General features: G+C 35.8%; 1 protein-coding gene across 1 annotated transcript in view; it reads right to left on the bottom strand.

Annotated features, from left to right (window-relative positions):
* ipo11 (importin 11) overlaps window positions 1-24,890 on the bottom strand; it is a 131,346-nt gene that overhangs the window by 89,436 nt on the left and 17,020 nt on the right. The window contains exons 6-12 of the mRNA XM_026261745.1: window positions 9,239-9,371; window positions 7,830-7,888; window positions 5,960-6,008; window positions 3,501-3,571; window positions 3,182-3,374; window positions 2,704-2,856; window positions 993-1,036 (exon numbers count right to left, since the gene is read on the bottom strand). Coding sequence (XP_026117530.1) covers window positions 993-1,036; window positions 2,704-2,856; window positions 3,182-3,374; window positions 3,501-3,571; window positions 5,960-6,008; window positions 7,830-7,888; window positions 9,239-9,371 — 702 coding nt within the window. The remainder of the gene's footprint in view (window positions 1-992; window positions 1,037-2,703; window positions 2,857-3,181; window positions 3,375-3,500; window positions 3,572-5,959; window positions 6,009-7,829; window positions 7,889-9,238; window positions 9,372-24,890) is intronic.

Here is a 24,890-nt window from a genome sequence, read left to right as displayed (position 1 = left end):
GGCTCGGGTCACAGTAAATGCTGCTCTGTACCAACTCATCTCTACATCTGCTCTGAGTTTGGGTCGCTTAGAATTGCATTGGGGACACAACGAGTGCCAACAATCTTTCCAATCTCATAATGAGAAAACACTTATAAACCAGTTGCTGTCAACAAAAGAGAACCTTTGGGACCCCCATGCATTTTTCCGTCAAAAAAAGCCAGACAGCATAAAACTGGAAAATGAAAACTGTTAAAAATCCACAGATATTAGTATTACAATTTACAGTTATAATACCAGATAAATACATTATTATTATTACTACATTTCAGGACATTTAAGGACATCATCATCACTGTTGTTTATGTGCACTGTTTATTATTGTTTGTTTATTTATACTGCCAAAAATATTGCAATTTGATTGGACACAATCTTTTTTTTTATTGCTTAAATTAAGTTGAGATCCACTTCTTTGGCTGATGTGCAACATTCACACAGCTTATAAATACTTGCACTCAAGAGGACAAGAAAAACTACTTAAGCCCAATACATAATGAAGTCATTCCCTTTCAAAATTACCTGAAGGTGAAATGATTCCACAGAAGCATCTTTTACGGAGTAAATGAAAAATTTAATGTAAAACGCTATTCTTGCTTGAGGTTATAAGTTTAGTCAGTCAGTGTCATTTTAAAGCCAGGATATAAAAGCCACATTAAGCAGGCAGCCAGATGTAATGCAAATTAAGTCATATGAGGGCAATAACAAATGGCTCTGTAGAGTCCCCCCCCCCACTATGTAAATTCCACAGAAATGAGATAGACCCCTGATTCCTTTTAACTCGGTCACTTTGCATTTACTGACACTTCCGCTGACCTTGGAATACATCTCTGTGTAAGGTGGTATACCAAGAGACAAGCCAATGGAATTGTTCAATATGCAAAAAAGCACATTTAAACGTTATAATAATTATAAAATCAGTCAAACTGTATTTCATGGAAAGAGAGGTCACTTACCCGCAAACTATACTTCCAGGAGTCACCGCCTGTCTCTTCCACAGCTGAAGAAAGAAACGACATTAAACACAACTTGTCACAACATATATATCATGCCGTTTTAAAGTGATAGTTCACCCGAAAATAAAAATTCAGTTATTTATCTTCATGGCTTTGATGAAGAATGTCCTGTCCACTCTTTTTAATATAATGGGACTGGAGGAGGACTAAGGCTGTCAAGCTTAAAAAGCAAAATCTTTGTACTCGTGCAAAATATTCTAGTACTTTGTGACAAACAGAGAAATATTTTAGTCATCATTTGCTGAAAATCTTTAACTCTAGTTGGCTGGTAACATTGCAACTGAATCATTGAATCAGTGAGCTGAAATTCTCATGAACGGACCGTTTTTATGATTCTTTTACAGTGCTTCATTGTTGATTTTTTGGAACTTGACAGTCACAGTCCTATTTTTCAGTTTCATTATATTGACAAGAAAAGAATATTCTTCAAAAATGATCTTTTATGTTCTATGTAAGAAAAAAAAGATGAAAAAAGAAATGAGTGCCATTCAATAGCCATTATTTTAACCTTACACAACTTATATCATTCAGACAGCCTCTCTCAGAAAACATATCCTGGTTGTTTCCACCCAACAGATATGGCATGTTTCTCTCTACCCATGATCCAATCATCTCTAGTCACCTTATATTCCTAAGGGTTGGTCATCAATAGGACAGAACAAATTTGTGTGCTACTGAATCACTAAATTAATTGCAATTATTCAGCCTTGACAGCAGGACCCCTGGACGAATCACTGGCATTCCCGACCCCAGAAACAAATCACTGGACCATGGAAATACCGATTAGAAAATGACACCAACAAAGTACACCAAGGGATTTTAAATTACTGTATGTTGCAAAACCCATTTCCTTGAAAGGAATTACATGTGTTAAATTACTGCAGCAGGTATGGTTCAGCATCTCTGGGCATAACACTACACAGGGCTCAGTTAACTGATTGGAAAGGACAGCTTCTTAACTTCAGGTTCATGGGGAGTACATCTGTTGTCATAGCTACTTTCACCTCACTAAGTCATGCAATCAGGTTATGCTGTCCCCTTTCTTTTTGACAGGCTGAGCCATATATGGTCATCATTTATGAACACCTGTAACAGTACAGTTCAGTTTGTCCTTCTAAAATGTAGAAAAGAACAGCCTGTGGGATTTTACAATGGCAGTTTTCAATGTTTGGGTAAATTAAGGTCTATGGTATTTATAGTGGACATTATAATTTCCTTCTATTGAACCTAATAATTACACAAAGACTAATGATTTAGATTTTTTTTTAAATATATTACTTACAAAACATATAATATATAAATAACATAATATAATATTTTGCATAGATAAGTATCTATTTATTATTATACTGTTTTGCATTTGATATTTATATTATATACACTATTTTGCATAGATAAGTATATATTTATTATTATATGGTTTTGCATTTGATATTTATATTATATACACACAAAAAAAAAAAAAAAAAATTATGTGCACATGCTCTTGCCATATCCAGCTGTTGTTCTCATCTGGCATTTTAGATTCTGTCTCTCGTGTATCAAATTCTACTCCTCCTCTATACTGTCTTTCTGATTACAAATGGCAAACAGCCTAGAAAAATAAAAACAAAACAAAACATATGTTTCTGAGCTCATAATTGACATTTACCAAAACTCTCTGGGTCTTCTTCCCACATGGTTAGCTCTTCTTCCGTCAGCAAAAAGTATTTGGATACCAGTCTCCTGCCAATCTCCGTCAGCGTTTGGTGTGTAAAGAATGCGGTCTTAATTTTGTGTGCCTCCAGGTTCTCTGGCTTACTGTCTGCAATGTATATTGCAACATTTTTTAAATCCAATTATGCATATATTAATGTTCAAGATATTAGTTCATTCATTAAAACATCCAATGTGCTCCTACAGTCCATTAGTAAGATAATAATAAAACAGGAGGCATTTTACTTCAATATCTATCTAGGGAACCTCAGTTATGACTGAACAGCTAGATTTCATTATGAAATATCTCATCAATTCACTTTTACCCACTACCAACTCAGAAATACCCTTGATGTCTGTTATCGTTTTCCTATCGGAATAAGTTAGAACTTTAAAATGGAGGCAAGGCATGCCAAATACATTATGCTGCCTACCTTCAATGTTCTTGGCAGGTTTGTAGGCCTCATTTTTGACAATCATCTTGATGAGGTTCATGCACTGTACAATAAAACGCTCAAAAACAACTCCCTCGCCAGCCTCTGTGAACACGTAGCTGACCGCGAACTCCAGTGAACATTGAATAAGAGGGATGAAAGGCCATGGGTGATATTCCAGGAAGTCCAGCAGCTAGTAGATAACATAAGAGACTATGTTTATACACAGTTCGGGAGTAAGGCTCAGCCCACAACATCTCAAGTACAAGTGGCCAAATTATTTCCTTTTTCCTCTAACTGAATGAACTTTTAGACTTACAACTTTGGTGAACAAAATGATGGTCTTCTCAAGCTTCTCCCTGCAAAGACTGCCTGGTCCAAATTGCCGGCCTGCAAATAGTAAATAGAAAGACTTTGGTTTCTTTGTATAAAAAATGTCATTATTTACTCACCCACATGTTGTTTAAAAGCTTTTGGAGCTGCCGAGCTCCAAAATGACAAAACACACCATAAAGTATCATAAAGGTGGTCCATACGACTACAAATTTTATGTTTAACAGAAATAAGTAACACATTTAGGTTTGGAACAGCATGAAGGTGAGTAAATTAGGGGTTGGCCAATTATCAGCGACAATATTAAGCATTTTTATGGTTATCGGTATCGGTCATTTTCAAAGCCGTTATGCCGATATAATAATTTAAAAGCATTTAAAAAGAAAGTTTTTGTAAGAGCCCTTGTTATTTTGAATTTTGACATTGATTTAAAATTTTACACAAGAAATATTTATCGGTTCAAAATATTGGTTATTGTTCTACTTGATCTGTAATCTGGCCCTGAAAAACACATTAGTCGACCCCTAGAGGACTGTATCTCTTGTTATTGATCACAATGGCGAAATCAATCAAACAAAAGCCAAAAATGACAAAACCATAAAAAGCAGCTCCTCACAGCATCCAAACGGCGAACACTAATCTGTTTCCTTACAAGTCAACACTCAGGACAGTGTGATATAGCAGGGTAACTTTTCAAGGGGATTGAGCATTAATTTCTCGGTGCAAAGAGAAATTTAGAAAAGAATACAACCCAAAAAGCCTGGATTATTTGGAGGGACCTTATCTGGCCCAGAGTTGATATTTCACATTCTGTCTTCTCATAAGCTAAGTCTCTCATCCACACTGAAATACTAACAGGCCAAATGGAACCTGACCTGCGGCCCAGCCAGGAGAACATATTGCCTGTGATATCACCAGTAGATAACAGCTTGCTTCTGTCTCATCTGCTGATATATAACTCATGCAATGATGAGGCTGGGAAAAGCAGGGCACAGTGTCTCCAGGTGAAACCATGCAGACATGGTATTATTGTATTTTGCTTCAGCAGAAATTTGAAGTGGTGATCTTTCAAAAATAAATTAGTTTGGCCTTTGACTATGCACTCTATATTCAAGGCAGTAAAGAATTCCAGTCCATCAGAATTAACCTTGTGATCTCAAACAGAAATATCTAAGTTATTTTCATTCAAATCCTTTTTCACATAAAATACTATTTTCGATTAAGCTAGGGAAAAGATAATATTGAAGTATAAGAAACCAGTAATATTTCAAAATGCACAGCTTTTTATACAAATTTATTTAATAGTGATAAAAAAATAACTGTACTGTAAGGGTATTTTTGGGGCCTGGAGAATTTTTGTCATGCCCTGACATTTGTGCTTTTTTCAGTTGTTTATACAAATCTAAATGGCTAAAGTCTAATCTCACTGTAATGAGCACAAATTGGGCTATAATAATATGCGAGCAGCATGTATGTATATGAAAGTGTTTGAGAAGTGTCACTGAGTTACAGTTCATTTTAATGACGTGTTTGTAAATGAAGATCAGCACAGACAAAGGCTGCAGAAAGCACACCTTGTTTGTTATCTTTATTTTGTAAACGCACAAAGTTTTGTTATGTTTGTATACAAAAAAAGTAGACAATTTACAGATTCGATTGATTTATTTCTCTTATCTGCACAATCAAAACTGAAAGTGTAATTTAAGTTATTTTCGGGGTTATCAGGAGAAAATGACTCATAACGCGTATCCGCGTTAATCGTCTCCAAAGGGTTAAAAACTTGAGCTTTAAATCAAGTCTTTAGATCTCTTAAATGGTTGTTCCTTTAAATCCAATTGTGCTACAATACAATAGCAATTTATGTTCCAAATGGGAACAACTTTGAATAACACGTTTATATCACATTACTATTTAAACGCTACCTGCTTTATCTCAGTACCCTGCTATTGGATATTTTACTGACAAAATGAAGTCCTGGCTGAATGCAAAAATGTCATCAGTAAACTAATGCATCTTAAAAACTAATACATGTACACCACATTCAAAGGTTTGGGGTCAGTAAGTTTTTTTTTTAACAAAATTTTTTTCATTAAGGATTTACTTAAATGCATTAATTCAACATTTCAAATAAAAGCTGTTCTTCTGAACTTACCATTCATGAAATAATCTTGAAAATAATGTATTAGGTTTTCACAAAAATGAGCAACAGTTTTCAATGAGAAGAAATGATAAGAAATGCTTGAGCACCAAATCAGCATATTAGAAAGATTTCTGAAGGATCATGTGACACTGAACACTGGAATAATGATGTTGAAAATTCAGCTGTGTCATCACAGGAATAAATTACATTTCAAATTATACTGAAACATAACTGCAGACTTGGTGAGCATAAAGAGACTCGTTTTATACTATTGGAATCAGAATGTGAAAACATGTAATACTTACAGCATTCTAGAAACTGCTTCAAACGCTCAAAGACTGCATTGAGGAAGCCCTAGGGAAGCAGACAGAAATAGTAAATGAAACATCGGTATCAAGTGTGGTTTGCGACCACGGTGTTATTGGTGCTGGGAACATCTAGATTTTCTTGGGTCATGTTGGAGGCAGATTTGGCAGGAAGCCCCAGGCAATCTTAACTCAGGTTGGGGAAGTATAGGCTGTTTATGTGGAGCGTCAAAGGAGAGATTTAGAGAGTGCCTGCCATCGGTTGTTAAATATATGGAACCAGTTTGGTTAGTAACACTAAGCTGGCAGATGGAAATTTTTGCACCACAAACACTAAATTACAGCAGTAAGTTTGCTCTTAACACTAAAACCTTTCAGTCTATAAATAACAGAATTGACTGTTATTGTAGCAGTATAAATGAAGTGAAAATTCTACTGTGTGTATTTTAATGTACATTCAGTTTTTTTATGCCTTAAGATGAACTAGACACACACACACACAAAGCAGGAGCTATCTGACAAAACGTGCTCATTTTCAATGCCCTGCAACATCAAACACAGACAACATTCAAGTATGATGAAATATGAATGACGACATTAAAGTCCAGGAGTCTCCAGAGAGACAAGAGAGCTACAGCCCTGCCGGGAGAACACCATGTTTCTGTAGCTTGGCAGTTGATTGATAGCTGGAGGCAGCAGCTCATTGAAAATATTCTCTTTTGAGTTGTCTTACCTCCAGAATGGATCAATAATGGTGCCATCATCATCTCCTTTACCGCAACTAATAAGCTCAAATTTTAAATGTCAGTGGCACAGCCTCAAAAAAACGCAGCATCCTGACAGTCTGACAAATGGACTGCCAGATCAAGGGTTGAACAGATAAACTTGGAATAAAAATGGGATCTTATTTAAAGCAGGAAGGGAAGAAATGGGAATGTCAAATTAATTCAGGATATACTGTGAATATTTAATATATCACCCAGCACTACTATACAGATATCCCTATGTTCTATATATAGAGCGCATGCGTGTCTATGAAGCGATCCTGAATGTCCTTTGAGACAAACTAACACATTTCAGAGCTCAGCATAACATTAAATGAAATATTCTCTGCATTGTAACACTGTACTATCAACGTTACAAAACTTCTTTTTTCTGACTTTGTTTCCTGCAAATTTCAGTGTTTTCAAAGACTCAGTAAAGTTTAGGAAAGATTGCATCACCACAATGTGAAAATTAGCTCTGATAAGCCAGCTCCCACAGATGCATTAAGAGATGAAGGCACCATATGGGCTTCCTGCAGAGGCTGGCTGCATTTCAGCGTATGCTTTGTGCCGGAAAATTCTCCTTGCATTCAGATTACATCGTGACAAAACTCTCATTTAACCCATTTAAATACAACAAAGTGAATAAATAATAAATTACTATTTTGCAAGTATCAACAAAAGGCACAAAATGTTGTGTATCAAGGAGAGATATTTGAATGCTTAATGCACAACATATGTAATGCATTTTATATTTCACACTGACCTTTTTTTTTTTCAAGCTTAATCTTCAACTTGAGAACGAGCATCTCATTTAGGTTCAATCATTTATTTTTAATGTCATAACCCTCAGGTTGATTTTCCTTGCAAACTACTACTCAATTTTCACAACTTAACCTGTCTTTCTTTAAAATGAGTTTTTATGGGTGCAGTATGATTAAAAAGTGAGATTAGCACTTTAAAAAGTTAACACAAGAAAACATCAGCTCTGACTTTGAGATCACATCTGATCAAGCAGTAAGCAAACAAGAAACAAAACCATGTTTGCTGTTATATATATAAAATTAAAACAGATCGTATTTTGTTTGAACTATTCAAGAACTCACCATGACTTCCATGTTGTTATGTGGCTCAACGAATCCATGCACAGTAAGCTTCCGAAGAACTGCAAAGGGAACAAATATATATATAAGAACGGTTACTTAATGTTGTATGTGTCACATAAACATTAAATTGCTAATAGGGCTGGGCGATATATCGAATATTATCGATAATTATTCAGAATTTGGAACGCATTTTAAGAATACTTTTCCCATCAAAAGGTCAAATTCACAACACCGCTGTATGCTGCTTGAAAGACCCCTGTGCACTCTGATGTAAACAAGCATGCATGAGAAGCACATGGGGGAACACGTGAGAGATTCACTCAAATTCACTCTCTGACAGCAGATTGTGCTAAACTGCAGATAATGCAGCCTTTACCCTAGAAACCCCATAAATAAAGCAGCTGCACTACTTTTAAACAAATATTTATATAGCCATTTAGATTTGCGGATTTGCTTTGGTGTTTATCACAGCGCTAAATACTTAAATATTTAGACTTAATAGGCTATTTATTTTCAAACTTTTTTTTTTCTTTACATTTTTATCTGGACTACAACATGCCCTAGATATTGTCTGAAAGTGTTTTGAATCTTTATTGTTAAATCACACTTTACATTAGGGCTTCATTAGTTAACATTAGTTAATTCATTAGTTAATCTGCTAATGAAAAATTCTTCTGAACATTCATTAATCTTAGGTATTCCAATATTTAATAACACGTTGTTGAAATCGAAAGTTTCAACTGTGTTATTTAATGAAATTTCAAAACATCTTTGCCTTTAAGGTCTTCGATTATTTTAATACATTAAAATGTTCCTGCAGAGCGACAAATAATTGGAACTACCAATAATCCATGTACAATTCTAAGTTAATAGTAATTAAAGCTGCAACTGTAACATTTGCATTAAAAAGAAATAAAAATGAAAGATGACAAAAATAAGGAAAGAAAAATTACAAGAAATAACAAATACACAAGTTTTCTAATCTTTTTAGAATCATGTTTTCAAGTAAACATTCAGAAATTGACAAGAACACTTGACAAACAATTATATTGGAATAATTTGTTCAACATACTAAAAGATATTATTCTACTTTGTGTGCAACCACCTGCTTATTCCATTTTTTTTATACATTAATGTTGATTGAATGGGTTTGTTTGACAAACAGGCAAGTAATTAAAATTAGCGGTATATTTTCAGTTTTTAAACCTAACTCTCTGTTCACGTTTGATTGTGGAGGGCTTTAAGCTACTAAAGTTATCCAGCTGAGAGCAGTGAGTGGTCTGCATCATTAACTCAACCAGTATGTGTGCTTTTATGTATAGCCGTTTAAGTCTGTAATCTGCAGGCGTAGGCTGGGAAATTTTCTAAGAAGAAATGAGCGTTTCAGCACTGGTTATGTGTGTGCGTACCTTTCAGAGAGAGCAGAGTACGCTCCAGGGAGCTAAGAGCAGCCTGTTGGTCTCCTGTGCAGATCTGCTGTAGGAATGTGTCCGTGTGATGATTCCACAGAGAGCAGGCGAAACTATAGATGCTTGATGCCAGCTAAAAAACAGAAGCACAGTAACAGGGGCTAAATTAGCATTTGGTGACAGTTTTTGCGGGGCATTCTGAGTTATGATTGAACTATTTGGCAGTTATGCTTGAAGTCTTCGATGCTTCAGTGCATCTTTGATTTGGTGCATTCACTATGCTACCTTTACTTTGCTGCACCAAAGACAGATAAAGCCAGTTCCCAATGCTTCTACTGTGCATAAGCTGCAAGATTACCCAAAATTGTTTTTCATAAAGCCAGGTGCATACTGTATGATTGTGGCCATGATTTGGCTGCCTGGGACAAATTTTGGAAATCCTAAAAGGTCCACAGAATACATTGCTTGGATGGCAATATTAGGAATGAATCTATAACAATTATAGTAATAAATTATATTATATTATATTATATTATATTATATATATATATATATATATATATATATATATATATATATATATATATATATATATATATATATATATATATATATAGTCTGTCAGATGTTTTAATTTTGATCTTATGTTCACCAAGACTGCATTTATTTGATTGTGTTTATTTGAATATTGTTAAATATTTAAATTTTAAATCTGTGTGCATATAGACACACACATACACACACACACACACGTATATATTTCACATCCATGTATTAATTCATTTGGTAAACAGCCATGTAAATTAGCAGAATAACCTACAGTATGAAGCAAACTGTGATTCATACAGTTCACATTACAAAATTATCCAGCACACAGAGAAAAAAGTTCTCCTCATAGCTTGAGGACAGTGAGATGTCAGCAGTAATATTTTTCACATTTCATTTAAAGATATTCTCAAATCACCAGAGAGGATGCAAGCGCATCAAAGACTGCAGCACTTCAGAGGAACTGCCTGACAAGAACAAAAACTCAATCTGTTTCGCACTGCAGATGATGATAGATTAGCATTAATTACATATATGAGTTGCATAATAATTGACTTTTAATGATAAATGGCATTTGGAAGAAAGAACATAATGATGACTACTTGAGAAAAACTACAATTACATTACAATCAAATATTAATGCAGAACTCACTAAGGAAACTGTTTTTGAGAAATTAAATTAAAATGCACTTTATGGAGAAAAGCATCATATTCTCCCATCACATTACAGAAGGTGTGTCACAGTGAGGTTGTAAAAAAAGCTATTTGCAGTAGGGCTGTGCCGATAGACGATAATATTGTGTATCGACAATAGTCAGAGATAACCACCTGGGGCAGATGCCTTTGGCGATAGCAAGACAATTATCATTATTATTAGGGTAGAAATACGAACTAATTAATATTAGGGATTATTGATTGCATTAGATATATTTTCCAAGTGTTTACTGTATTGCGCATTATAACCAATCACACACCATTATGCTGAGTTTGTGAATGCAATGCCCAATCAGTGGCATTTAGATAAGTCATGACTGAAACTTGCAAATTCTCTCATCACAAACATCCAATAAGTAAGTGTAAGTATAAGTGTTCTTGCGGCTCAGTGGTAGGGCACTGAGTAAGCAGTGCAAAAGGTTGAGGGTTCAAATCCCCCAATTGTTCTTTGGTAATGTTCTTTGCTTGTTTTCTGTAGCTGCTTTTTGAACTGAGAAAATGTAAGGATTATAATTAGTAACTTATGATGTTTTTATACATGTATTATCATGATAAATACAAATTCAGTCATATTAAAAACATTAGACTGCTTTTAGCCTTACGCTGGAGTTGGTTAATTTTAAAACAAAGTAAAAAAAATAATTAAATAAATTAGCACAATGCAACAACGATCTGACAGAGCTGACGATAGAACGAAATGAAAATCGCCCAACACTAATTTGCAGTTCTTACCAGGAACAGACACACATCTACAATGACTGGGTCTTGGCCTTCTTGTCACTATGGCAAAGTGCCTGGCTGAAAGCCCATGAGAGATGCACGAAAAGTGAAAATGTATGACCCATTTCTGGACATCTTACAGAAAGTCGGAATCACAAAAAAAGACAGAAAAATTTAAAGTGTTATAGGGATTAAAAAGTGTGACAAAAGGATATGGCACTTTACACAGGGTGCAAAGAATGGGTGTAAAAATATTTCCTTCCTTTTTCAAAATGGTCAGACATGGGCAGTGAAGAGAGGTGCTTAAACCTCACATGGAAAAAAATGGAGGTATGCAACCCTCTTACCAAACGTCTGAAAGCCTGATTTATGTAACATTTTTTATAGTTAAAAATTCAATGAACATCAAAATGTAAAAGTTAGCTTATATTTATAGCAGTGGTCAACCGATATAGATTTTATTTTTATTTTTTTTGACAGCCGATGCTGATACCAATATCTTGGAAAGCAGGTGGCCGATATAAAGCTGATATTGTTTTTTTATTTTAATTAATATTTAAGAAATTTGAAATTATTTGACAATGGATTAAAAATGTGTAAAATAAACATACTTATCCTATAGATAAAGTATTTTTCACAAATAAACATTTAATAAAAATAATTAAAAAGGAAGTAAACGCTAACCAACAGGGGACTCAGTATTCTTGGAAGTTGGTGTGCATTGGGAATCATATTTTTTCAAATAAAGCCAGGGTAACACTCATTTTACCTACAGCACACACAGTGAAAATTACAGGAATATGAAAATGGCCAAATGCATAAAGCGTAGCCAGGGGCGGATCTAGAAAAATATTGATGGGGTGGCAAGAAGGGGGTAGGAATTTTTGAAGGGTGGCAACATATGTCAGATGTATATACTGAATTTAGTCACAGTTATCACAGTTTCATGATAAATAGTATATGTATACGCTATATTAACTTTTGTAGCCCAGTTTACACAGAACAAACGTCAGACCTAACTAACTAAGGCTATACAGTGGTGTAGTCTTTTTTGTAGTGTGCATACTATGACCCCCCCCCCCTCCCCATACCTCATTCTCACCTGTCCCTGACCATTACCCCATAAGCACCTCCACACTCTCAAATGCATACAGTATGCATCGACATGTAATTGAGAGCATTATGAAAGATTAAGTGTAATCAACATGTCAATTTATTATAAGAAACACAACAACTTTAACAGCCAATGACATTTACTGCTGGGGAGACTCAACTGATTTTCTACAGTTAATCACCATCTAACTCAACCAGTCAAGAGCTACAATTAGTCTTATGTAATATGAATATGGTCCCTGAAGCACAGGTTTTATTAGCTGACAATAATAATAAACAAAGGAACATTATAGGCACAAATACAAATGTACTTTTAGAAATTGTTTTTGGAAAAAAATTGTGTTATTGTTTTGCTAAGTTTAAATTAAAACATCTATGAAAACCTCTGTGATATTCCCTTAAAATAACGTTTTAGTAGATCTTTTTTAGAATATTTTACTGTGCAATTTCTTACATAATTTCTCTGAGTTAGTCCAATCTTTTATTTTGGTGGGTTGTAGACAGAGTTTCTGTGTTTTTTTAATAAACTATTATTATTATTGGCTATAAGGCCTACTTGAAGTATAGCATATTGTAGTGTGCAATAGTACTATATTTCTGTTTGAATTTCATCAAGTTATACCGAAATTTTATTCTGACAGGTTGTCGTAAAGACATTGCCGTTTCTGTCAGTCTGTGTATAGGCTACGAATGAATGACGATAGAATGAATTCTCTCCTAGCGCGCTGGCGAGCACATGTGTAGCCTACATCATGTCAATATAGTGAAGAGCTGAAAACACTGTGTGTGCTTCTCTGTGTGTATGTGTGTGTGTGTGTGTGTGTAGTAGAGCACACATTGAGCGCTTCAATCCTTGTCGCTTTTCAAACACAGATGTGTGAATTTATAAATGAAAGTGTGAAAGTTCAGACACAAAAAAAAGTTGTTAGGTAACCTCACGCTTTTTAAAAGTTGGTTACGTATCACGTAGTATGGAATAACACAGTAGACTACACCACTGTAACGTTAGTTAAAGAAATAACGTTCTTCAACCTGATATTTATCATCTCAAAGTCAACATTACAACTATGCTAGCACTGTGCTTTCATTATAGCTTCATTTCTTTATAGATAGATAATCCATTTTTACCTCTTTCCTCTTGTGTTCCATCGCTTCACGCGCTCAGAAACTTTTCCAAACTAATCAGTCTCGTGCCGCTCTGGCGTCCTCTCATACTTCTGCATTCACTGCAGTCGGACATGGGAGATTTGCGCTCGTAAATTTTCTAATTGTCCATAACTTTTAACTCGTTGCTGCCAACTGGGGTGGCAAAGGCTTTATTTTAGGGTGGCATTTGCCACCCCATGCCACCCCGGTAGATCCGCCCCTGATCGTAGCATAATTTGAAATCTCAAGTTTAAAGCATTCAATTCACATGGACTGACCATTATGCAGAGAACACGTGATCATGCTGGATACACATACACACTTCACAAGATCTCACAGCTGGATTCGACTAAGTGTGCAAGGTTTGTGAAAATAAATGTCCATTAATCATTAAAAAATTTGTTTAAATTTATCATTGTTGTCAAAATACAAGTCCCACCTCGAAAAAATTGGCCAAGTACAAATACATTTATGAATCAGCCTTGGTGATATTTTGGTCGACCACTAATTTAAAGTAGTCAAAAAATTTTGAAAATGTAAATCTAACATAATTTACACACCCTTATGTCCTCCAAACCTGTATGACTTTTTCTCCTGTGTGACTGAATGTAAAAAAGAAGAAGAAGAAAAAGTTTCCTTTATTATTGCTTTAACACATTTCACATTTCTATATATATATATATATATATACACACATATATTCACTCATTCATGTGCAGCAAATCAGCACATTAGAATTATTTCTGGTGGATCATGTAACTGAAGAATGATGCTGAAAATTCAGCTTTACCGTAAAAACATTTTTAATATACATTAAAATAGAAAACCGTTATTATAAATTGTAATACTATTTCACAATATTAATGTTTTACTGTATTTTTTATCAAATAAATGCGGCCTTCCTGAGCCTTCTTTACTTTAAAATAATAATATAATAATATATTAAAATAATAATAATTTGATTATTTTTACTACCTAAAGATAGTTTTTTGTTTGTAGGAACAATCCAGAAAAATAAAAAAGTAGAGTAATTAAGTGCTGGTTAACTTTAACCTTCACACAGAAAGTGCATTTCTACACATTGCATCAGAACTCAAAGGTGTTGCATTACTATTTATACTGCCTGTTCTGTAGGTTTTCACAAGCAAGAGCACAAAGAGGCAGCAATATCAATATTTATTGAACTATATTTAGCATAAAACAACATCTACATTCATACCACACACCTTCTTACAAGCGATCAATAATGACTTCTGATTGAGTTCACAGAACAGTTTCTTCAGTCAAATCCAATTCAACAGGGTCATATTAATCTGTGATCCTTTAACACATGAGCGTGTGATCACAGTAGGGCTGCACGATGTGTCGTTTAAGCATCGATATCGCGATGTATGAATCCACGATAGTCATATCGCAGGATGTGCGATGTGGGCTGTCGTAGTTGATTCGCAGATTAATTGCACAGCTTAACCATCATAGAGTGAAAGTTTATCATTGACAGGACTGAAGAACACATGCAAGTTTAATAGGGCAGAGAGAGAGAGAGAGAGAGAGAGAGAGAGAGAGAGAGAGAGAGAGAGAGAGAGAGAGAGAGAGAGAGAGAGAGAGAGAGAGGGAGAGAGAGAGAGAGAGAGAGGGAGAGAGAGAGAGAGAGAGCGAGAGAGACAGAGAGAGGGCGCACGAGAGAGGGCACACGAGAGAGACCGCGCGCGCGCGAGAGAGAGAGACAGAGACAGAGCGCGCGATCTTCAAACAACACGAGCGCTGTCTTGCTCTCTCTCCCATTTTTGTTTGTAAGAAAAAATATCGCAATATATATCGCAGAAAAATAAAATATCGCAATGTCATTTTTTCCCCAATATCGTGCAGCCCTAGATCACAGTATACTGTATTTCCCTGGACATACTTTGGTCTTGCACTTGTGGAACATCATTTACACCACTGCAACAGCCATAGGGTTAAAGAAAGCACAGACACACACCTGACCTGTAGCTACAGGCAGAGCATCGAGTCAACTGATGGCTGGAGAATGCAGGTAATAGAATGTGTCCACAATGGACAAGACAACAAAACAAAGCATTTCTATATATATTGAAAAGTGACCTTGGGAATGGAATACATCACAAATTCCCATTTGGTTTTGCACACTGCATTGCAGACAACTGCATTTATTGCAGGGGCACTGCCTAAAGAAGTCAGCATAAGCATTATTATTATTAATAACAAAGATAACTGACATTAAAAATATATGCACATTTTATAAATGTAATCAAAACTATTTACGAAAGATCATGTGATACTGAAGAGTGGAGTAATGGCTGCTGAAAATACAGCTTTACCATCACAGTAATAAATTACATTTTAAAATTCATTTAAATAGAGTTATTTTTCACAACAGTATTTTTATTGCATTTTTGATCAAATATTTACAGCCTAACATAAGAGACTTAAAATAAATAAAAATAGTCTTTACTTTTTAGGATTTCTGAAAGAAATGTATTGAAATGTGAGATTACAAATTAAAATAAATTAAATAATAACCTTTCAAAAGCATTATCAACATTATCAACAATGACAGCCAAAGTGAAGGACCAGCTGCAATAATCGTCGGATTCATTAACAGAAGCATATCATGCACTTAAGAATGTATAGTAATTGCTAAATTATCATGGAAACTGACCTTTTTATTCTAACCCTTAAGCTATAACCTAAAGGCATGTTGAATCCTACACAATCATTACTGACCACATTGAGAACACCGTACAAAACGTGACAAGACCATTAACAGAAGCAGCAGTTTATGTTGTGCTACAGGTCAGATGGAGGGGTCATCACAACCTAATTATTTCCTTCCTCTCCAAACTAATTTGACACAGTAAAATAAGTAAACTTTAAAACTAAGTGTAACCTCTCGACAGAAACTTGAAGGTTTTACCTACAACTGTGAATTTACAGTCAAGCGATGAACTCATAGCGTTTGCCCAACAAATGTGTGTGGCTGACATCAACTTCTGAAACTGACAGAGAAAATAATCACAATTTAAAACAAGCAGTGAGGACGCGGAGCTATTTTTTAGCAGTTGCCCTCAGACAAAATTGAGGTCAGGGAAAGTTTTTTAAATTGTTGGTCTACCTTGAATGGATATACTCCAGTGTAAATGTTCACACTCAACTGGAACTCGCTCCTGGTTCCATGATGATTAGACATTAGTTGATTGAACTGAATTTGCACTTGATATTAAAAACCGTTTTGGGAAATCTGATCACAAGTGGTCAGTGCTAAATATAGGCACAGTTGATCCAAAATGTTTAAAGGCCATGTTGCAGGTTAACCACCACTTTCGATTAATGGGTACATAAATCACTCAAGATATGTATATAATTTAAAAAATGTCTCAAAAATGGTCTTAAAGACGTATTTTTTAAGTTTTTGGTATTAAGTTTTTTTTTTTTTTACACAACTCTGTGATGACGTCATGTTGGGGAGAAGTCGAGGAAAGGTAGCCTCAGCCTAGTATGATGCCGCGTTCCAGACAGCCCGTAAACCGTGTTTTTCCAACCTTAAACCCGTGAAAGTGCACTGGGACGGCAATCAAACCTGTGAACTCGTGTCTCGTACTAGATCGATGTACTCAGAGTTCCGAGGTCAGAAAGCACACGAAACAACGATGACAGCCCCTACGAATAATACTGCCTACGGGTGCAGAGTTTATGCAAGGGGTACACGTTGAAAAAACAATTTTAGGTCAATGTAACGTTGCAATAAAATAAATAATCTAGTTACAATTCCTTGCACTCAGAAAGTTTGGCGTAACTTGCCATTAGTTGTGGTATGAAATAGTGATTACGAGCTCAAAAACCTGACTGGAACGCAGCATCAGAACTAACATTATAGCGACTGACTGGGATGAGGAAGAGGTAGCAAGAGCATTGTATGATGGCCCGCAACCTTGTAATTTCGATCGAGCCAGTCTTAAGAGGGCAAATGAGGAATTGCCAAGAACTGATGTCCGTCAAAGTCTATGAATGGTCTGAGGAGAATGAATAGAGAGTTGGTGAAGTGTCCTGGTGAGTTGCTATCATTTAGCATCGTAAGAAATGAGCACTGGAGCTAGTCTACGAGCAGCAGTGCACAATAACGACACACACACACACATCGTCAGATGCTAAAAGTGCCATCAGTTTACTTTCACTATCATGGTGAAAGACGTTCACCGGCATAAGTTTGACTTGCACAAAATTTGCATGTTGCTGGTATGTAAGGCTGGGATAAACAATTATTTTTTGCATCGATTAATCTAACGATTAATTTTTTCAGACCAATTCGATCTCCCCATTAATTCACTACTAACAATTTATACATGTGGATTTACATATCTGAATGAAAAAAACATGAATTCCTTAACATTGCAATATATGTTTATTGCTCTTAAAATTACAAAATAAAAGACTGACTAAGAATGCATTACTTTGCACTTGTATAGAGATAGCATTCAATAAAACCTTGAAGCCTTGAAAACACATAGCTTACTGAAACAAGCTTACTGAACACATAGGGCCTAGCTTACTGAAAAAAGTTATTCTTTCAGATGAAAATAACAACAACTTGATGTCTAGCATTCAATAAAAAAGGTCACCCAAAATACTTGTTTAGAGCAATTGAAAGAATACAGTAACCAATGCTCCACGTGAAACTTTGGCGTTCCGCCATTTTTCTATCGTGTCTAATGATTTTGGTTAATATGCACGAGGGAGGGAGAGAGGGAGAGAGAGAGAGAGAGCAAGACAGCGCTCGTGTAGTTTGAAGACTGTGAGTGCGCGAGCGTGCGTGAAACTTTGGTGTTTCGCCCTTTTTCTATCGTGTTTAATGATTTTGATTAATATGCACAAGGAAGAGAGAGAGAGCAAGAAGCGCTCGTGTTGTTTGAAGACTGTGAGTGCGCACGCAGCCGGGGCACTCTCTCGTACGCGCCCTGTCAGATGCAGCAGTCATTCTATTCTACATCACTCACCGATCAAATAAGGCTTTGACAGCCGCCAAAAAAAAAAGATCAATGCAGAAAACCCCCTGGATTGGTTATATAACGTTGGACAGAAAGTTCATCCAGCCATCGCGTATATTCAGCGCACATAAGGTAAACGTTTTGCAAACTTTTTTAGAGAAATAAAAACAGGTCGACGTATCGATGCACATATGTCATCGATGACTTCGACGCGTTGTCCCAGCCCTACTTGTATGATATCCACTGGCTCGCCTTAATGGTTTAAAACAGAAGGAGACCCTTTACAATATTACAATGCACCCGCGCTACAACCCGAATAGTCAGATGTGTCATGGACACGCTGGCTCATCCTGTTACAACACGCTGAAACACGGCAAATAAACCCAAATAATTCAATATATATATTTTATAGTTTTTTTATAAAAAAATTGACATTCTCAATTATAGTTATTAATGTTGTGCTGAAGCTGTTCAAGCTACGTGTGCTGAAGCTGAAGAGCTAAATGAACACCGGTAAACTGCCAGCTTAACACAGGGAAACGCATCATCATATATTTAAATATTTATACAACATAAATATAATACTACATATTATATACGTACAAAAAGACCAAATGCACACGTGACTTTGAACTAAGCTACGTGTTAATCAGAATTCGTAACTTCTGTTATGGATGCACTCTTGGATCGTCCCGCAACAACGCGCTGAACATGGAATCTAAAACAAAACAAATTCATAATGTTTTATTATAATATTGTTCTCATAATGTTGTGTGTGTGTGTGTGTGTGTGTGTGTGTGTATGTATATATATATATATATATATATATATATATATATATATATATATATATATAGACTGTTTCATCGGGTGCATGCTCCTGGCCTTAAGTTAACCTCCGGTCTGTGTGGTGTATATCGGTCTGGCTGCGGTGCCTTCTACAAACGCAGTTAAAGTTAAGGTGATGAGTAGACTGAAGTTGGACTCAGGTGGTTGTGCTTTGGGATGTGTTTCCCATACATTTATTTATTTTTGGAGACTCGCCACGATTTTAAAACTGATCGATTTTCAAAAAGGCTTCGTTGAATAAACATGAGTAACGTTACGTACTGCAAGTTTAATAATAATAATTCCTTACATTTAGACGTTTAAATATCAAAACGAGGCACGGGTGTTTTTACATCACTATTTCTGAAGGAAGACTTGCATGTAATATACCTAATAAAGCAGCGTGTGAGCGTACCAGCTCTGCTTTGTTTACAACAGTTACTGGGGAAACCTCTATTTCTCGCGCTTTATGCATCTCCTGCTCGGAAATAATAAATTTGCAATTTCATTAAGTCCACCTGATTTACGCAGCAAACATATTTTGTTTGTTATCAAAAAAAAAATCTACTCTAGAGGGACTTGGCTGTTGCTATTGATTCTATTTAGAAGTCTACCGAAAGTTAAGTTAGGTCCACAAAAGCGCGCATGTGCAATAATGTTTGTTTATGTTGTTGCCATTGAAACCGTCTATATATATATATATATATATATATATATATATATATATATATATATATATATATATACATATATACATATATATATATATATATATATATAATCTCAATCAATTATAGTTATTAATGTTGTAAGCTGCTGTTTGAGCTGCGTGTGCTGAGCTAAAGATGACCACCAGCAAACTGAAGCACTCTTTAGGCTATAGCTTAAGCAAACTCATTCTTATATAAGAAAAATCTTTATTTATATGCATAAAATAAACAATATTACAACATACAATTGCAAAAAAGACTGTAAATGCATAAGCAAACTTAACTGTGCTAGTCTCTTCCCTTAACAACGTGCTAAAACACGGACGAACAAAGACTCCATTACATTATTTTACAGCAGCTAATAATCTCATTATAATATGACAGACTTGCCCTGCAAATGTTGCAGTTCACTGTATTTCCCTTTTCGAAGGGTTTCAATTATATTTCAAGAAATTAAAACCCATCATGGTAAACAGTGCACATCTGAAGTGTCTCTGCAGGAAATAATGCATTATTTATCGCCTCTAAGATATCGGCCAAATTCTCTAATCGGTTCAACAACGATAACAGAAAAATGTACATTTGTCATCCGATATCGATATGGTGGCCGATATATCGTGCATACCTAATCCAAAAAAAAAAACAAGTAGTGTGGTCCTGTTGTCCACCATCTGGAAAAGTGCAGATTTCTCTATTGATAGCCATTCAAAAGTGTATTAAAATAAAAAAAACAGCAATACCATTAATATGACAATATAGATGTTCTGGTACTGAGATGAATGTGAATGCCAACAGATTTTTTTCTCAAGGTATTACAGACCTACTTGCATGAGATGCCTCTTAATACCAGCTGTATAACAGGGCCCAAGTTATGCGAAGTGCCTGATAAAGCACTTCCGGCCTTCTGCACGTCAATGCTTTGTTTGACATGAAATATTGAAAGAGAGGCTGTTATAGCACTGTCATTAAAGCGCTTATCCCAGTTTCACAGTGCTCAAGGTTAGTCCGATTTCCTCATTGATGAAGATTTCGTCTATCTTCTAGGTTGTGAATTCACTCTAGCACTCAATAAAAATGCAGACAAATTTAAAACTCAAGACAGAAAACATACTAGAAAAAAGTCAGAAAAAAGTTGAATGGATAAAAATTTGTACGTGACATTTTCACAATCAACTTCTCGCTATGTTTATCTTTACAGCGAAGAGGCAGATTTCACAGCAAATAAATCCTCAAAGTGACTCAAAACTACCTGAAACTTTTAGAATAATTTGAAGAAACTTTTCAGCAAAGACAGGTGGGGAAAATAATTGTGCTAATTCCTCACAATGCACAGCTGCCCGAATCACTGTTTAACAGAAGACGCATGTTCTGTGCCATTTCATTAGCTAGAAGAAAGATTATAAAGCAACTTTGCTCCCATGTTGCTAAATATTGAGGAATACCGTGTGCAGCTGTGGTTTACATACAATCCCCACCTCCAGATGAAAACTGTCACGAGCACACAATTAAATGCTTATGGCAGGTGTTCGCTGCCTAGCCTAAATAAGAAATATCAGTTCTGGAGCTTTGAGGTATATTGGGCCTCTAGAATTGCGAGTTATCAACAGCCAGCACCTGGCATGTCTCATCACAATACAACCACTGGAGAATTTTACTGAGCTCCAGGAACCTCCAAAAGCAAGTGAACGTTCAATACTGAAAATGATGCTAAGGGGTTCAGGACCCACAACGTGTACAGATAAATGCTCTGGGCTTGACTATGACATATCTCTTACCAGATGGGAAACACAATAAACATACCACATGATATAACTGTACCTGTAAACTACTTTAAAACACACTCACTTTCAATTATTCACATCGAGTACAAACCAAAAACTGACCAGACAATACAGTTTTTTTCTTCTCATTTTAAATGCAAAACATGGTCAGAAATTTCCTTTTTCATAAAGGGACAATAATTGTCACCGGGACTGAAACTTTTTTACCTTTAGAAAAACTTTAATGACCTTATTAATGTGCTACCTGTTGTTTATAATTAAATTGTACAATATTTATGACATTTATTCAACTACGGTAGTTCAAATCAATCAGAATAATATAAGTTGTTACCAGTAAAAAAATTTTTTATTAAAAATAATTCTGTAGAAATATATAAACTGATCAGCCACAACATTAAAACCACCTGCCCTAATACAATGTAGGTCCCACTCGTGCTGCCAAAACAGCTCTGATACTTTGAGGCATAAGATTTTAGAACTGGTCCTGTGGTGGCACCAAGACATTAAATCAATTTCTGCAAGTTGCGAGGTGGGACCTCCATGGATCAGATTGTTGATCCTGCACATCCCATAGATGCTCTGGAGGCCACAGCAGCACTATGAGCTCTTCACCATGTCCCCCAAACCATTCCTGAACAATCTTGGCAGTGTGGCAGGCCACTGCCACTGAGGAGCGTACGTGGTGTGCAACAATCTCTAGAAAGGTGGAACGTATCAAAATAACATCCACATGAATGCCAGGACCTAAGGTTTCCCAGCAGAACACTGCCCAGAGCATAAGACCACTTCAATCCGCCGGCCTGCCTTCTTCCATACGATAGGCAAACTGCAATGCACTGTGTGTTCTGACATCTTTCCTTTTTTTTTTTTTTTTTTTTTTTTTTTTTTTTTTCAATTTTCAAGGGGAAATACAGAAAGCAAGCCTTCAATATATTCCTAAATCAAAGACACTTGAAAGTTTATGCAATTACATATAAATCAAAACAGTATTAATAATAATGAAAAATAAACATATACCTATACTGTACATCCATACTCCTATACACATAAAAACAATTATCAATATAGAGTATATTCTCTCAGACCTGGAAAGAAGTTTTTACAAGTGTCACCAGTGCTTTGTTTCCTCCTCTTAACAGTAACTATATACAATAAAACATGGGGAGCTATTACTTACAGAAGATTCAAAAAATTGCCATATTCCAATAGTTACAAAAAAAATTGAACCTTTCAAAAGAGGTCTGGGCGTACTGGTTTAATGTAGTCAGTCCATTTACTCCATATTTGTAGGAAGTCTTCCCTTAATGCTCTTAAGGAGAGAGATAATTTTTCCATCACATGTATATTATGTGTTATATCAATCCACTCCTTCACCGTGGGTGACTCTGGTTTTAACCATTTTCTGGTAATTACTTTTTTACTAGCTGCTAAGAGAATTAACAATAACTTCTTATCATTTCTGTTCCACCTCTCTGAGGGGATATTACCCAAGTATAAAAATTCACAGGTAAAGTCAATCTCTACCCCAAAGACAGCGTCAGAGCTCCTTTAATCTCATGCCAGTATTGATTCAATTTCTGACACCCCCAAAAAATGTGATAATGGTTTGCTTCCATTTCCCCACATAATCTCCAGCAGCTAGTACCCTTCCCTTGATGTTTTTTCTGTGATGGTGTAGTAAAAAACCTGATAACGTTTCCAACAGAATTCTCTCCATGTGGCTGAACTTGTGGATTGCCACTGTGCTCTAAGAATTCTGCCCCAGTCTTCATTTGAAATATTTAAGTCTCCTTCCCTTATCCACTTGTCCCTTATATACAGAGTATTGTCAGGTACATTTTGGAAAAAACCCTTATACAACTTTGAAATGATCTTATTACATGGCTGAGCCTTGGATACTGCTAGGAAAACCTTTATTATTCCTGACTCAGCCCTTTACAGTACTCCTGGTTCTGACATCTTTCCATCATGAACAGCACTAAGTTTTTCAGCCATTTGAGCTACAACAGCTCTTCTGTGGGATCCAACCAGACGGGCTAGCCTTTGCAGGCCTTTGCCACCTGACTTTCCTTGAACCACTTTTCTAGGTACTAACCACTGCATACCGGAAACACCCCACAAGACTTTGTTTCAGAGATGCTCTGACCTAAATCATCTATACTTCCCATGCCTTCCTGCTTCAAACACATAAAATTCAAGACCTGGCTGTTTACTTGTTGCCTAATATATTCCACTACAGGTACCACTGTTATGATATAATCGATTATTCACTTCTCCTGTCAGTAGTTTTAATGTTGTGGCTGTTCAGTGTATTGCAGATTAATGAAAAATATACTACTGCAGTGTACAGCCAGCCTGCTTTGTCAATGTAGCAGATTTAAAAAAACATTATCTAATGTACCTTTGAAAATATATTACTTTCCATCACACTACTTTTTACTTGTTACGATTTAGGCTTTTAAAATGATCCTTGCACTCAGAGACCAATTATATCAACTGCTGTCAGCTTCAAAATGTACAATTTTAGACATGTTTTCTTTCTGTAAATGCTCACTCAATAAAACAGAGACAAGTATTTTTTTAAATCAGAGGTTGCAAGGTGGTCTGAACATCAATGTCTTTAAACCTCTGGCTATTAAAACAGCTACTGTCATGTACACTTAAAGACTTTGATCACAAGTCTATAATTGGTATTTAAAGTCAACCCTGAAGTAAAAATTTTCTGCGCATGCAACATATATACTGATCACCTGGATAAGAGGAGCTTGTGTGTTTGTTGCACCTTTAGATGCATCGTGTTATGAATTCAAAAACTTGTGGCGCATTCATAAATGCCACATACTGTGCGTCTCCACTGATGTGCTGAAGCGCACTTCTGCTCTGAATTAGTGAGTCACGGACTTCCTCTCTGAAATCCTCAAGGCTAATGTGACGCCAGCGGTGAGCCTTATGCCAACATAATAAAATCAGATCTGTTTATTACTATGGCTGATAACTGTAGTTCCCATATGGACACTAAATTCAGTCTCGTTAGCCTGTGCACACCCACTAGTCATTCATCTAGTTTATTACAGGGAGCCTGGACAGTGCT

Source organism: Carassius auratus, unplaced genomic scaffold, assembly GCF_003368295.1.
Source record: "Carassius auratus strain Wakin unplaced genomic scaffold, ASM336829v1 scaf_tig00215912, whole genome shotgun sequence".
Classification (NCBI taxonomy): domain Eukaryota; kingdom Metazoa; phylum Chordata; class Actinopteri; order Cypriniformes; family Cyprinidae; genus Carassius; species Carassius auratus.
The sequence above is the reverse complement of the archived record's forward strand: the minus strand, read 5'-3'. Positions and strand labels throughout refer to the sequence as shown.